The sequence below is a fragment of the Echiichthys vipera genome (genome assembly GCF_963691815.1).
Source record: "Echiichthys vipera genome assembly, chromosome: 8".
Lineage (NCBI taxonomy): Eukaryota > Metazoa > Chordata > Actinopteri > Perciformes > Trachinidae > Echiichthys > Echiichthys vipera.
The window spans coordinates 15,674,682-15,690,731 of NC_139833.1; the positions used below are offsets into that span (position 1 = coordinate 15,674,682).

General features: G+C 39.1%; 2 protein-coding genes across 3 annotated transcripts; both read right to left on the reverse strand.

Annotated features, from left to right (window-relative positions):
* Positions 1-1,686: 1,686 nt before the first annotated feature.
* zdhhc11 (zDHHC palmitoyltransferase 11) lies at positions 1,687-6,032 on the reverse strand (the record flags this gene model as incomplete). Its single annotated transcript, XM_083917833.1, has 11 exons — positions 5,917-6,032; positions 4,830-5,042; positions 4,186-4,364; positions 3,963-4,064; positions 3,749-3,873; positions 2,768-2,923; positions 2,542-2,660; positions 2,395-2,444; positions 2,246-2,309; positions 2,095-2,173; positions 1,687-1,826 (listed from the first exon to the last, which is right to left on the reverse strand). The coding sequence occupies exons 2-11, from the start codon at positions 5,040-5,042 to the stop codon at positions 1,687-1,689; spliced, it is 1,227 nt and encodes a 408-aa protein (XP_083773959.1). The 5' UTR covers positions 5,917-6,032.
* A 1,100-nt stretch (positions 6,033-7,132) lies between these two features.
* On the reverse strand, positions 7,133-15,337 carry brd9 (bromodomain containing 9). 2 transcript variants are annotated; one of them, XM_083917661.1, is made up of 17 exons: positions 15,203-15,337; positions 14,141-14,361; positions 13,927-14,052; positions 13,703-13,841; positions 13,521-13,578; positions 12,233-12,377; positions 11,990-12,100; positions 10,257-10,402; positions 10,024-10,156; positions 9,790-9,865; positions 9,588-9,683; positions 8,992-9,124; positions 8,515-8,626; positions 8,315-8,371; positions 8,124-8,229; positions 7,602-7,772; positions 7,133-7,382 (listed from the first exon to the last, which is right to left on the reverse strand). In XM_083917661.1, the coding sequence occupies exons 1-17, from the start codon at positions 15,249-15,251 to the stop codon at positions 7,282-7,284; spliced, it is 1,980 nt and encodes a 659-aa protein (XP_083773787.1). In that variant the 5' UTR covers positions 15,252-15,337; the 3' UTR covers positions 7,133-7,281. The 2 variants fall into 2 exon arrangements, with proteins under 2 accessions (XP_083773787.1, XP_083773786.1); XM_083917660.1 differs by having other exon boundaries at positions 10,257-10,444.
* Between the last annotated feature and the right edge of the window lie 713 nt (positions 15,338-16,050).

The window sequence follows — 16,050 nt, forward strand, 5'->3', positions numbered from 1 at the left end:
TCTACAAGCTTCTGTTTATATTCTACGATGAATACTCTACTGGTTGGATTTTGCCAGCAACATATGAACACTCATTCGTCAGCAACAGGGACTCATGTTGGGTTAAAGACAAAGCATTAGAGGGTCTTTGTAGATGGAAATCCAGATAGACTCTGCATGTTGATGTATTTTCTTTCTATTTCAGCCACACAAGATAGAAAAAAAAAAACAGCACTGCACCGATCAATGCAAACGGCATCATTTAGGACAGTATTAGTCACCTACAAATATTTGTTTTCAGGCAAGAAATGATGATATGGTTGGGTCTACAAAGGAACAGCAAAATATTAGATGGGTTGCAGAGACATTTAGGAGACCCACTGGAAGATGCAATAATGACATATAGAAGAAAACTGGAGGTAGAATTCATTCTGCCACTGAAAATGTAGAAGGCCATGCCATGAACACACATAACTTAGTTTATTTGACAACAGAGCAACCCCTGTGTTGCTGCTGTTGTTGTTGCCAGTCACTCAGATTTTGAAAGGAGCTTCTTTACTCTTGAAGTTTAAGCTCTGTATAACTTAACCTCACCAGTACCTGCACACTTTTTATGCTTGTGTCTACTGAGCAAGATGATTTGATGGCCCTGGTCTGGATAGTGACCTAAATATTGGTTGCATAGCAGAGAGAACAGAGCTTTTGCTAAAATTTCCAATTTAAAGATGAGGTAGGGCCGAAGGACATGGGTGTTTATATTTTATTGTATTCTGTGGCATGTCTTTTTGTTTTTTTACAGGCCATTCAGCAGCCAGTATCTGTATGTAACAAGGACTTCAAATCATTTCTTATCCACCTTGCTCTTATTGCATTTACTGTTTTATACATGTACTCTTCTGTTTTATTCAAGAATTTGACGTAGAGATTGCAGCAGCCAATTGAAATGTTGTCCGTGTATTTTTGTAGTGAAGTCCATCTGTAGGCATATTTTCACTGCTAGAGGGACAGCGCCACTGTGTGGTCAGGTACGAAAACAAAATAACAGAGCAAACACGAAGATGTAAATTTACATTCTATTAAATCTACGTATACAACTGTTGAACACTTCCGGCTTTGAGAAATCAACAGTTGATTAAACAGCAAAGGAGAGTCCCCTTTTCAAGCTATAGCATCTGCTTCACTACCTTCAGTCAGACAATATTTTGCCATATAAGTCTCTCTTTTAAGCCATCAGATAAAAAGACAAGATGCTAAAAGTTACTGCCAGTATAGTACTCGATGATCATTCAGCTTAGAATGTGAACCGTAAATTCCAGTGTCATGTTTCAGTGTTTCAGGAAGATGCCAAAATACATCCATCTATCTCAGGCCAGTGGAAAAGAGATGAACCTGGGAGTGGGGCTGGACTTTGGCTCTCTTTACAAGTCAGTGAGATAAAACAATGCTTTAAATAATTCAACCGTCGTAATAAAAACACACAGATAAAAAAAAGGAACAAAACACAATGACGGGTCCAGCTATGCATACAAAATGTCCACTGGATGAAAAAACAGTATCAAACTATGGTGTAAATTCAAGGACGTCCTCTGTCTTTCTCAACAATAGTCCATCGTTGTATGGCTCCATTTCATGAAATATATCTTCATTAGAATTTAGTTCCTGAGAGCAGAATATCCTCATTTGACACCACGCAGACATCAGTTGATGCTAAGTATTATCTGGAGTCATTACGGAGCTGCCCAGGGGGTTCTGCACATCAGGAACAAGGTGAATAGACTTCACACCGGTCGTCTGAGCCTCTTCAGCGCCAGGCTTCACGCTTTCTGTGTCACTTCTAGACATTTTCCCTTTCAGACACAGGAAACAAGAAGTAATATTTACAAACTGTGTTCTTAGTAGTTCTAGTAATCCATACTAGTAAATTTAACTGACAAAAGTCCCATAATCTGTCTGTAATGGGTTTGTATGTGTACTTTATTTACAGTAATGCAGTACAACAATCCTGATATAAATAACATAAAGCTTTTTCTTAGCATATAGTTTGTGATGTTGTGTTTACTTGTATTGTAAGGCATTTCTAATATTTCTGCTACAACAGTGCAGTCAGATACCTACCTTCTGCATTCTGTGTGGGATTTTCTGTGCCATAATGGAAGCCATTCTCCTTTTCTGCTGATTTTTTAAAGTTCTCCAACTAGAAAAACAAAACAGGTTTTTAATGCAGTATTACAAATCATTCAGCTGAGATAAAAGTAGACATGCTTACCTCTGTGCATATAGACTCTGAAAGTCGGCTTGTTAGCGGTCCTTTAGGGTCAAATTTGCAGGTACTGCAGGAAAACCAGAGTGGCATTTATTCTCTTCAAAATTAGCTCTAATAAAAGTATAACATGAACGGTAAAGAAATTGTTTTACCCTGAGCTCTGCGATAATGCTGCCTCACAGTCAACAGAGCTCTCTTGATTCTTTAAAAAAAGAAGAAAAGAGTTGCTATACATGACAGATTCGATAAGAGACATGAGGTAAGTGATGTGACAGTGAGAGGCAAAGGACGGGTCTCACCTTTGGGGCCTTGTTATTGATTTTCCCATCGTGTGGATTTTCTTCTTGCGTGTCTCGGTTTCTGGCTTGTTTTTGGCGCTGCATCTTTACATAATCAAATGTGCTTATGCCTTTATAAACTGTAAAGCCAAGAGGAAAACAAACAACAGAGGAGAATGGTGAGGATTAATTAATGAATGAGGGAAAGAGAGCCCTATAAAAATGTCTGTTGAAGATTGTGACTCACAGAGGTAAAAGTGGAAGCCCAGCAGATGACTGAGCAGCAGCAGGCAGATGAGGCTCAGCATGGCTGTTATGAAGGCTAATATAAGGAGACCAGCTGAACTAGTCTTTATGGGTGCTAAGGGTAAAAAAGCCAGCCAGGTACCATTCCCCAGTATACCTGTAGAAAGAAGGCAAAAAATAAGGATAAGACCTGGGGTGCCCAGTATCTCACCTGGTAGAACAGAGTATTCACTGCAGCAGCCCGGGTTCGATTCCAACCTGCTGCCCTTTGCTGCACATCATTTCACCTCTCTTTTCCCTATTTCCTGTCCATCTTCAGATGTACTAATAAAAAAATGCATAAAAAGCCAAAATATAATCTAAAGGATAAAACCAATATAGGGAAGTAATCTGTGTCATTGGATTTTGAATTTAAAAAGAAGTTTTAATTTCGAGCATTGAATATTTATCCATTGAAATTAAGCAGCTGAATTTTTCCTGCCTTCCCAATTCAATGTTCACACACTCATAATCAAAATGTCAATGTTTAAAAAATCAATATACCACATTCAGCTGCAATATTCAATGTATAAAATTCAGTGTTAACTGAACCCAAGGAAAAGCAATCGATTCTAGATCGGGAGTGTGTATTGAATTTTGCAGCTGAATGTGGCCTAATGAGTTAAATTCAGAGGCAAAAAATCAGATACATACAGTATTGTCAATGCATACATATTCAGTGATAGAAATTCAATGGCTTTTTAATTTAAAAATCTGATGACGCAGGTTTAATCCCATACCAATAAAACCTTGTATAAGACTGAATCATTTAATTGGCATGAAGGAAACTGCAACAAGCTGGATTATATCTTATTTATCAGATCTATCTCAGATTGTACATGTTGACGATGCACACCAAAGCCAAAGCCAAAGCCAAAGCCAAGGTTAAACTTATTAATAGGAATCACTGCTTCTAAGAAAACTCAAAACTTTGATGACTCACTCTCAAACTGTGGGGAGGTCCGTAGGCTGTTTGGATCCAGGTAATGCTGAATAAATATGAACAAGATGACAACGATGAGCAGGAAGACACCTAGTGTCGCAGAGGACAGTGCCACAAAGAAGCACCTGAAGGAAAAGGACATTAAACCGGAAGTTAGTTTATCATTCAATCCACCTTTCATTTGAAAGCACACTAGTTCATCCAGCCATCTTACCAATAGTTTCTGCCACCCACACAGGTGTTCAGCCATTTGCAATGGTGATCAAAGTCCTTGACACACTTGTTGCAAACACCACAGTGTTTCACTCTGGGGCCACTACGTGAAGATCGATTATATTAAACGTCATTTAAAAGCAACTCTTGCACGATTGACAAATGATATCCTTATTAATTTAAAAAGCAAAATCACATTAGAGACTACTGCTTTGGATACTTACACCTTGACATCGCATAGATAACAGTGAAGGTTCTGGATGACATGTGGCTGATTTTTCCTGTCAAAAAAGGGCATTGGACTGGAATAGCTCTGTTTGGCTCTCACACTTGCGTCGGCTGGGTCTATAGTCGCAGCAGCAATATGAGTGAAAAAGTGTACAATAAAAGCTATGCCTGCCAGCTGTACGCAACAAGAATAAAGGAAAATTGCAATAATATTGGGAAAGTACTGCAATGTATGATAATATAGTGCAGAATAGTAAGTACTGTATACACAAACAAGAAACTGTGGCACACGAGTGGATATAATGGGTGAGAAATGAAATAGACTGTTCTTATGGCTGAGTGAAGCTTCAGTAAAAATGAACCAGTGTTCACATCATGCAGCATTCAACATGTGACAAAAACACCACTGATGATGTCTTTTGAGCTTAATAGAGAAAGAGAGACAGTCACATCTGGTATGACTGGAGCCCATACAGACAGCCCACACAACAACATCCTTGTCCTGCCCAACAAGCCCAAACAAAACCGTAGCAGAGACTAATCTTTGCTCCATATTCAAATCTGAAAGACCCACTGCTGCACACTTAACAGCAGCTACAACGGACAGCAGCGAGGTTTCAGCTGCGTGTGTCAAGGATACAGCATAGAGCACATGGTTCCACGGCAGTGGCATAAGAGGGATATAGATGCCAAAGCTGACTATGGCGAGGTAGCTGTACACCAGCCAGCCGACCACTTGGAAAGCCTGAGGAGGCCATGACCACCCGTTCATCCTGGGAGGCTTGGAGGGGACCAGCTCGTTTCTACTGCTGCCATGCATGGGAGATGTGCGTCTTTGAGTGAAGCAGTTCATCTAGAGAAAAGACACACAAGTCAGTAGAGAAAAAGCATCAAGCAGCCACCAACACACACACATTATACATACTCCGTGCAAGTCTACCTCCATTAGAGTGTGGCTGCATTTGCTGGGGAAATGAGTTAGGAAAATTAGTTGAGCATAATGATAGTGAGTGTTCAGCCATTATTGCCATTATGGACATAGTGTACCTAATACACTGGCAACTAATACAACAGCCTTAGTTTAAACTCACTGGTATAAATGTGGTGGACAAAATATCAGGAATATAATTAAACAGAAGAACAAAATGACCAATGACTGTTTCAACAAACACAGATTATACATTTTCATGAAGGTTGGATTTATTGTCTAGCTGTATTAAATTGTATTCGTTTTTTTACTCAATAAACTACCAAAGGCACCACTGAATATAAATAACAAGGAGGTTATTATCACACCACATAGCCTAGAGAAAACAGCTGATTAAGAGAAATAGGGGTACATCCCCTTCTTTGTAAAAGGCCCAGTAATCACATGTTTTCACCTGACAAAGCACTATGCTTAAGGCTCATTTAATAGGCAAAAACATGAAAACGATTTGTGGCTTTTAAAAAAATTAATAATGCTTTTTGTTCATCACTGCATTAGACCAATGAGTGAAATGTACTAGTTGACTTCCTGAAAATTGTTTTTAGTCTCCTTTTTTGCTTAACAACTTAAGCTACTAAAGTTAAGCTTAAGTTTAACATTAGGGTTAAAGTTGTCTGCACTTTGTGTTTAATTTACAATTCAAATAACACTTTTTAAACTTAAAAAAACAACAATAGTCATTACAATAGTAATTACCTAGGAAGGTCTGTGAAGTTTTAAGCCATGCAGAATTACTTACTGTTGCTGTTGTTGAAAGAAAGCGACCATGGGCTTTAAACAATACGCTCCTTTTTAAATACAGCCGGAGATTTCCACCACTTGATATTCCATGATTAGTTTATTCATGATTAGTTTATCACACAATAGATAAAAAAAAACATCCCCTGAGCAAACAGACACAGCGAGATTACTAAAAAACACACCCGTAAACACGGATAAAATACTCCGTATGTCCCCGGATTTGTGTCGCCGAAGGACGTGAATCAGAAACTGAAGAATCAACTCTGCAGGTCGGAGAGGCGCTATGGAAACCGTCCTACTGCGCATGCGCACTACAGCTCTCCTCAAGACACCCGACGCTGTATTATAGTGGCCCTTCAGGGACTGGGAAACTACGCAGTCAGCTTTATCTTGCTTAATGAAACTCAGTCTTTGTAGTTCTTGTTTTTTTTTGCCTTGGAGATTAAAAGCCCCTCGGGATAAAGCCAGTGTTTCCCATGAGAGCATGAGGGAAATGCAAACAGACGCACAGGACACTTCTGCTTTTAAAGAGACACATTCTTTCATGGCTGATTTCATCTTGAGTTTCTCATGTAACATTATACTGGCAATAAATGCATGCGTTTTGCTTTATTTTCACTTCCCTATTGTGTCTCACGTACTGTCTGAGACAGCAAATGTTGCTCATGTTGCCTGTAGATGTTTACTGCTGCACAAATCAGCTTTGTATCCTTTAACTGCAAATACACTACGCTTCTACTGAGTCCGACTAGTTGACAGGTCTCTTTGTTTACAGCTGCTTCCACAGTATATATACACACTACATAAAGTATGCTGTATAAAAGTGTCTCATAAGGTTGTCAAAAGTATTGATTATCTTTCAATATCGTGTCTTTAAAACGATACAATATTGACATTTGATAGTATCGTAGCTAAAAAAAAAGCAGATCCACAGATTTTCAGTCCAAATGCTACACAGATGAAACAATGCGGAAGAAAATCCATTGTGTGTTGGCATGTGTTCAATGACTTTCTGTGCCAGCACTGTGTGCAGAATGCCAATTTTAGAAACTTGGGGCCGTGGTCAAGTATAATTTTTTAGAATACTATTAGTGTTAAGTTTAAAATTCGGGTATTGTGACACCTTAGTTTCTCTTTTTCCTTATTGAACCACACTCATTTCTAAATACGGGTGCAAACATTTATTTTCAAGTGTTGCACTCAAAACCATACAAAACCATACAATTACACTACAAACACTCTGTACAATCGTATTCAGTCTTTAAAGCAGAGGCTCCTGCTGCTGCTCCGCAGTGTTTAAACAGCCCAAGACTGAGTACCTAGTGCTGTTAACACCAGGATAACTTAATGGCAGTTTGTGTGGTCAGCTGTTGGCTGTGCTCTCTGGCTCCGGAGACTGCAGGAACTCGTAGGGATCATGAACCATTTCAGACTGGTCCCCGACGCCCAGGTGTGAGGGGCTCCCTGTGGATAAAAGATAAGGCTCTTATGTTGTTGCACTGATGTTACTAATCTGTGGTAAGCAATGACAATTTTGCAGAAAAGTGGAGATGTAACATTTAGTTGGGCAACATAGTATTGTGGATTGTTAGGATACTAATAACAATATGTTTTAAATGAAACTAAAAGCAGTGCTCCTTTATGAGCACCAAGTTTTTTTAGTCTTACTCCTATTGCAAATACCTAAGTGGTGCTGGTCCCTCTCTGAGGCATTAGAAAGGGAGGACAGATTGGACGAGGGTCTGGAGCCGACTCTGTCCACCTGAGCCTCCTGGAACTCCTGCAGGAGTTTGTCTGCTTCGTCAAATTGCTGCTGGCCCTCCTCGTTTCCTGGCTCTTTTTTCACAGTTTTACCTGATAAAGAAAGAGGGAAAGTTTATGTAAGACATTAAATGAACAAATAGCTAAAAAACAAAACAATACACTACCCCCATTTAAAGCAGAAATGACAGAATGGAGCGTCATATCCAACATTTTTTCAGTGAAATCAAGTAGTATGAGTGCTGTGCATGTTTCATAATGTTATAATAACTCTGCCTTAATAGGATTAAGGTGATTGCATGCTTATTGTGACAAAGGGACTCATCCCATTAAACCAAGTTTAGTGTTACCATGGACTCTGCCACTAACTCTTAATTAGGGTATCATTGGATTATTGGGGTACTTTTAATACATCCACTCAAGCGCATTGATGTGGATAATCACCTAATGAGCTCAGCATGGATATATCCAGGGACATATCAGGATAGTTCTTCATTGACATGAAGTCCAGGACTGAGCCACTCTCTCCCAGGCCACTGCCATCTGCCATCTGAACAAAAACACACAGCTCCAATCAGACAGTCGGGCATCTATTTATTTCATGCATCATTACTGTTTAAAAAACTACAGCGTACCTGCATGTCACAGATGTTGGATTTGGTTTCATCTGGTTTTAGCAGGATGTTTCTTTTCTGAAATGCATCACAAGCATATCAGGCCATAGAACAGACTGTGGTGGTATTGGTCAAGACTGGTTACTGGATTGGTGACTTGAATGATGGAAGTAATGTGTGTAATACTATATTTTTCTGTATGTTTAGTATAAGTCAGATACCTGTCTGATTTGACTGACAGCTTTAGTGTGATCGTCTGCCGTCATCTTGTCCAGAAGCTTGTCGACCCAAGATTTCGTGACACCCCGGCAGCCCTTGACAAACTCCTGTATGCTTAGGGCGAAAGGGAACATATTAGAAGCTGAAAGCGTGGGATATTTATTTTGTCTTGACAGTTTTAAATCTAAGTTTAACCAGGCCATGTCAGTTTTCTCTCACTAGAATTTTGACTAACTTTGGAGCATTACCCCCCCCCCCCCTTCCTTTGGCACCAATGGATTGATTCAGCCGTCTGGTTTCATGTGATACCAACATCTTCTCTGTCTCTACCATAGCTTTAAAACAGAGCCAGCTACAGCCTCCTAAAGACAGTCTAGTTAGGGGGGCTAGAGGGTTGTCCAGGCTTAATATTACAGGGGTACTGACCCTGCCTTCAGAACTGCCTTTGAGTTTAACCAATGACAGAGAAGTCCCCCTACCTGAGAGCACACTGTACCCCTGTGTCATCACCATAGGCTGAATAGAGCGTGTCCACCTCATCAGGTAGCAGGTCTGGAAAGATGGTGTTCTTCTGAAGGGTCTGAACATTGTAGGCACTGCTCAGAAACGTTACTACACAGAGCAAGAAAAAAAAAAGCATAATCTGTTGTAAATCATTGAATTTGTGAAATTTAATAGTAATTGAGTAATTGAGCGTTTTTTTTTACTATTCAACAGCGAATATTCGGATATTCGTTGTCTGACGCGGCGGCAGAGGGTGGGTTTCAGTGAGCAGCGTGAATAGGGAACGTCCCAGCCTGCCAGCTAGCACCGTGCCAGAGTGCATAGGCATTACACTCAGCCATTGACTGTCTATCTTAATTGCTTTGGTTTAATTAAAAGCATTACTATTTTTAAGGATTGTATTATTCTACAGTTGTGATAGTAAAAGCGAATATCTGAATACCAAAATTGAAAACTGAATACCTACCCAATTAACAAATTCCTGAATAGTCGCCCATACCTGTCCAGCCCTATCGATTAGATTAAATGACTAATGTGGATTCAATCAACTAAAGTGCACATTACACCTCACCTTTGTGTCTCCTGTCGTCTTTAAAACCCAAGGTTGTTAATCCAGGCAGAAGCTTATTTGACAGAGAACTCAGGTCCACTTTATGAGTCTCCTCTTCTGCAAAAAAAAAAAAAAAAAGAATAATTACATTAATGTAGTGCAGATCTTGTGTGAGCAAAGTGTTTTGAAAGATGTTTAAAAGACGAACATGGTGATATCAAACCTTCTGCATCGGGATCAAGCTGATTTACAACCGTATATAGAAGAGAACTGTCTGGTTCTTTACGCAAGTAGCCCATCTGAAAACACAGAACAGAGAAAACATAAACTATACTGAAGAATTAACTCCTAGAAGCGTGGAACCTTACTATCACTTTGTCATTTTAACATAAAATATAGCTATAGCTGGTACAAACACTATGTATGAATGCAAATGTAGACACAATAAGAGGAAAACCTTGGAGTTGGGCATGTATCTGTTGATCCGATCTCGGGCTTCATCTGCAGAATGCTCAACAAGTGCCAGGACGTGCTCCTCTGCTGTACTGTCAGTCAAGCTGCATGCGTTTCCCTCCGGTTCAAACAGGTAACTGAGACAGCAGAAGTGACAGCATTAGCGGATCATTACACTGACACGGTGCTGAATCACAGAACTTCCAATTTGATCTAGATATTACAAATAAGGAATACCTGATAACTTCCTTCATGTCTTTGACTGGTTGTTTCTTGGACTTCTTAGCCGATTCCACTGGGATGGGGATTATCTCTGGAGGAGGTATATCAGCTGCAAGGTCTTCATCTCCCAAAATGGCTGCCTGCTGGGTATAGTCCATTTCCTGCATGAAAGACATGCTGCGTTTTAGAGCCAACAGCCGTTCCTGTACAGAAGGCAGAGGACAAAGGGGCAACACTTAACGTTGTCTGCTTAACTGGAAACGTATAGATACAAATGGAAACGGAATCGAATAGGGACAGTAATAAAGCTACTGGTGATTACAGTGATGTTTTAAAAGGAGCAATCCACGCTAAAACAGAATGATTTTTGACAATACAGTCAAATCATATCATCCATGCTTGAATTTCTAATACCATAAAGTGACAATCGATAAGACTTAAGAGATGGTGGAGATGGTTGATGATTAAAGAAATGCCACATTAAAAAAATATATCATAACGCTTCCACTTGCTAGGTAAGCTCAAGAACTTTCAGGTGCACGGAAATATTTTAGAAACTTGACCTATGTTATAATGTGATCATGTGGTACGGTAACCTGAATTGTGAGACCAGGAAGCTGCAGCGAATTATAAACATGGCCTCCAAGATCGTTGGGAAGCCACAATACAACTAAGTATTTTTTTATGGTCAACTTTAAACAAACCAATAACCCCTCTCACCCGCTGCATATTGAATTTGAATAAGTTTCCTTCTGGGAGATGTTATCGTGTACTGAGGGACAAATAGAAATCTATTAACAATTCTTTGTTCCAAATGCTGTCATGGCGATCAATAAAATCCGATTGTCTAGGATATGAGGAGGTAGGCCTATTCCTGACTTTACTGAAGTTTGGAATTTTATTTTGCATAGACGTGTGGTATTTTTTAAATTAATATTTATGTTGAGCCTATTCTCTTTTGTTGTTTGTATGTTTTTTTTATGTGGTGTTTAATGTTTTTATGACATGGTGAAACCAAATACAAATTTCCACTTTGTGTACAACAAAGTATTCATATACTTATTTGTATCTTTTGACTTGGTAACTTCCTGTCTGTGTTTTAGTTATACAGTACGCGTGAGTAGGGCCTATACTGATAAGCTGCTCGGAAGTAGAAAATGTCTAAGTAGTGTTTTGAATATATTCCATTATTCACTGTGTATGGAGCAGGGCCATGATTTGACTAAGTGTCAGCATGACTGCACTCGGTCTGCTATTCCTCTCTAAACTAAAGTGCATCATTTATAGAAATTGATAAAGGCAGACAAAAAGCAAGTATTAAGTATTTAAATTAAAGTCTAAATACCTATCTGTAGTGAAACTTCTGTAAAAGCATGTGATAAAAAGGTGAATCACTAATAGAGCTGGGTCTGTTTGACGTTCCTGCCTGTACAAAGCAAGGTTTTCCTCGCCACTGTGCGCACAAGACTGCTGGATAAATACTGTATATAAATACTATTATTATTATTATTATTAAAGATAGTGTGACATGTTAATGCTCAAGGAGGAATTGCTGGGTCCCTCTAAACCATGAATAAGTTCGAGTGTAATGTAGACCTACTCTATATGTAAAGTGTCTTGAGATAACTTTTGTTTGATTTGGCACTATAAATAAAATGTAATTTAATTTAATAAATACACACAATACATGTACCCCCCAAAAAAAGTATAGGAAATGTGTTTGTCTTTGATCCGTTTGACCTCATTACCTTGCTCATCATCTTGAATCCTGTATGGAGCAGTTTCTTGGCAGCCTTGTAATAGACGGTCTCAGGTCGGTTGTAAACCATGGCATTGTCACACATCAGTTTGAAGTCCGCCTGAAGGTGGGAAAAAAGTGTTCAATCAGATATGAAGGCCAACATGGTTTACACACACTTTCTTATACTTTATAATGCTCTCAAAAGAAATACATATTCACGATCCAAACTCTCACTTCCAAAAATCCTCACCTTGAATTCTGTAACCGTGTTGTAGTCATTGTTTAGAATCTTGTCTTTCATGGTGCTGAAGTCCATCGGATGTTTGATGATCACTGAGTAACCCGGGGCGATTGCATCTGTTACTGGAAATGAGAAGAATCCATGGGGGTCTTTCCTGGAAAGACAAGTGAGGCATGATGTTATTCACAGCACCAACTTTTAGATTTGTTTAGACTTGTCTTTTTGAGTGCATGTTGTGATCATGTCAGTGCAGGTTATCTGCGAGGTCAATACAATCAATATGAATGGATCTTGCACGTGCTGTGATCATCAGGATGTAGCCCAATTTACCTTTTGTCCAATGTTGTCCTTGTGTTGATAGCAATCTATAGTTACAGTTTTATGCAACAGGAGACGCTGTATATGAAAAGGTGACATTATGAACTGAGAGTGGAAAGCTCAGTGTGTCCAACGATAGAAAGATTTTATCTTTTGGTGACAGATTGTGCTCAGTAATAGTGATAAAACAGGCAGATTAATGCCATTTTAAAATAATTGACACCGGCCAATGCCTGCGCTCATGAGGCCGACGAAAGCATTCAACCACTCGAACCTTGCTCACGGGGCTCGAAAAACTATTGGGTGGGCATCCCCCTGCCCCCACTGCTACTCCCGATGAGTAAATCCTTTATCATATTTGGGACGGTAAGCAAAAGTAAATTCTTTGATGGAAGGTTTTAAAAATGATGTTTGTCGCATTTTCAAAACTTTGCGGCAAGTTACGGTCTACAACTAAACACAGACTAACCAGAGGCGATGCAGTGTTAAATACGTTCATTTAAGTTCAGCAATTTTGTGTCTCATTTGTTTTATTATTATTATGCAATTGCTGCATTTCATACAAACAAAAACAAACATTACATTGGCATTATATATTGAATATCGGCCACCCTGCTCTCTAAATATTGCCATTAGCCATTAAAAAAGCCTATATCGGTGGACCTACTACAGTAAATATTGTGTCAATATGCCAATTAATTACCGCTGAGGCCATTGTGTTTTCAGTTTGTTTGTTTGTTTGTTTGTTTGTTTGCAGGATTACAGATAACTACTGACCTGATATTCATTAACAAAAACATCAAGATTCATCTTCAGGGACTAGTATCAGCCTTCCTATCAACCCATAGTCTTTATGCTTCTGGCTCTTTAAAGTATTGACTGTGATCTCGTTAAAACTCTTCTGGAGCAACACTGTGGCATTGGAAGGACAGAAGGTTACAGATGGAGGCAGCAACTAGACTAAATCAGTGTTGCTCACCTCTGCAACTGCCTCAGAAAGTGCTCCAGCAGTTGTTGACGCGGAGTGGATTCACTCTCTGCATTGGGCAAACAGATACAGATATTCAGCAGCACATTAACAAGTGAATCATTGTTAAAAGAAAATTGAATGTTTTCTTAGGAAAAAGTATTGATGTGGTCCTCATAGAGAGGCATCCTTGCCTTGTTGTGTCCTGCATGCTCGGACTGGCCTGTCTCCTAGCTGGTCTCCTTCCAGCTTCACATCGGGGTGAAACTCATCCTGATCTTCTTCAGGCTCTAGCTCATATTCTCTCTCTTTCTTCTTTTTCTTTTCTTCCGGCTGATGAGATACAGTCAAGTTGTAAGTACAAAATCATTCATTGAATGTATTGTCATATTCTCAGGCTAATGTTAGGTGCACTCACCTCTAGCCCAATACTTATACTTTTTGGCAATGTGAAAGGTTCAACAGGCACACCAGCGCTGGCAGCAGTTGAAGCTGTTGCCACTGTTTCATTCTGCTCACGCTCTCTCTTCTTCCTCTTTTCCTCCTATAGAATGGGACAAAAGACACCTTTTAACTTAAAAAGGCACGCAACACAGATGTGTATAAGGTACAATGTTCTTTTGTAAACTAACCTTCCGTCGCCTTCTCTCCTCATCATCCACATATTTGTCTTTATCCTTTTCAGACTTTTTCTTCTTCTTCTTCTTTTTCTCTTTGTGGCGTTCTCGTTCATGGTCTGACCGGTCATCGTAGTAACTGGAGTCATGGCCTGAACCAGAGAGCTCTGTCACCTCACTTCCTCCAACTTTGAGCACAAGCTTCAGGGGCTTCTCGAGAGCCTTGTCCTCATAGTCTGCAACCAAAACAGGCAAAGTGAAGATGACAGGTGAGATAGGAATCCTTTTGTGTCATGAAAATGTAGATTTAATGGATTCCTGTGTCATTGCCAACATGCAAAAATAGATTTAAAAATCCCCTAATGTCAAAAACATATAAGAAAAAAAAAATAATAATATATTATAATAAATAATATATATATTATTTATTTTATGTGACTTGTATTTCAGTGTGTGGAACAAATAAATAGGAATCATAGTACAAGGTGAAACGTTGTGGAAGGAGTAGGTGAGCATGTGAATGGTGTTAGCATTAGTATGGTAGCAATACCGCAATACTGCAAGTTTTGTTTGTGTTGCTTTAGACGCCAGATTACTTGTTTATGTTTTGTAATAAGAGTATGATAAACTGTCTCTTCTCTGTCTACAGAAAACCGACTGTAGCTGTGTTATTGGGTTGCATTGCATTCAATTGTGTTGTTTTATTAGGTTTTAACTGGTTATGCAATTTCTTACAGACTAAACTAAATTGCAATTTCAAAGTGTTAATATAAAATATGAATATCGGATATATATATCTATATAAATAACTAGGTTATAATTAACAGCAAAACAATAACAAAAACAAACATGCAACAAATATTGACTATATTGAATTATAAAGAACAGATTAATTGAGGATTTCAGAGCGACATTATACGAAAGAGATGTGCACCATGATTGTAGATTAAGGTAGATTTTTACACGCAACAATGAAAACCTGATGTATGTTGAGCTAGCTAAGCTAAGCTTGCTAACTAACATAAAGCTGACTGGAACAAAAGCGGAAACTTAAAAAGACAAAATGCACTCAGGTACCATCAACTGTTCTCCACTCCGGTTTATGTTTCTTGTGTTTTTTCCCCATCTCTGTATTTATATCCGAAGAAGACTTGTGTTTATTCCAATTATTACGGTATGTAGACACTGGAAGCTAGCGTTAACAAGAAAGCTAGCAAGGCAAATGGAAGGAAGCTGGGACACCAAAAAAAGATGTCTGCGCTCTGCAGTATGACCATGAGTTGGTTCAGGTAGATGGCGCTAGAAATAAAGTGATGGTTTCCATCCAGGGGCTCTTTGGGTGCGCTTGGGCGCATTTTCCTTTTTTACATCTTTATTAATGATACAAATAAAGTCAAGTATAGTGACCAAATCAGTGCTAAACAAATCATATATTACTTTCCAGAACAAGGTCACAACTCTTAAACATAATATTTTTAATTGTTCTATGATAGAGACTATCGGCAATTGCAGACCAGATTTTACTGCGTATGTGTCATACACACCCCAAAGCTCAGACTCATAATTTTGGTGTCTGGTCCTCCTTCCATTTGCTTGGAGCAACAGTCGGAAGGGATGTCCCCAAATAAATGGCGTATTTCCGGTTAAACAAATCAGCGCGCTGAATTCGATTGAGTGTTGAATCCAATAATCTAGAGAAGAAGAAGAAGACGAAGAAGAAGGTGAGTGACTGTTGACAGCACAGCGGACCGTCGACAGTTTCTATGGTACCAGAACTTTGATTGATAACCAGATTGATAATGTAAATGGTGTATAGTGTGGTTTCCGGTTTGTTGATGTAGCAGAGTGTTAACCTTTACTACCACGATCATCAGCTATGTTAGCTAACGCTAGCTACAACACCTCCAACTTAACATTCTTAGACT

Excerpts from the sequence above, each read along its gene's own strand:
- brd9 (XM_083917660.1), bottom strand. The coding sequence starts at position 15,251 with ATGGGGAAAAAACACAAGAAACATAAACCGGAGTGGAGAACAGTTGAT. Across the intron at positions 9,684-9,789 it reads GCTTGATCCCGATGCAGAAG|AAGAGGAGACTCATAAAGTG; the intron begins GTTTGATATCAC and ends TTTTTTTTGCAG. Across the intron at positions 7,383-7,601 it reads GAGGGACCAGCACCACTTAG|GGAGCCCCTCACACCTGGGC; the intron begins GTATTTGCAATA and ends TTTTATCCACAG.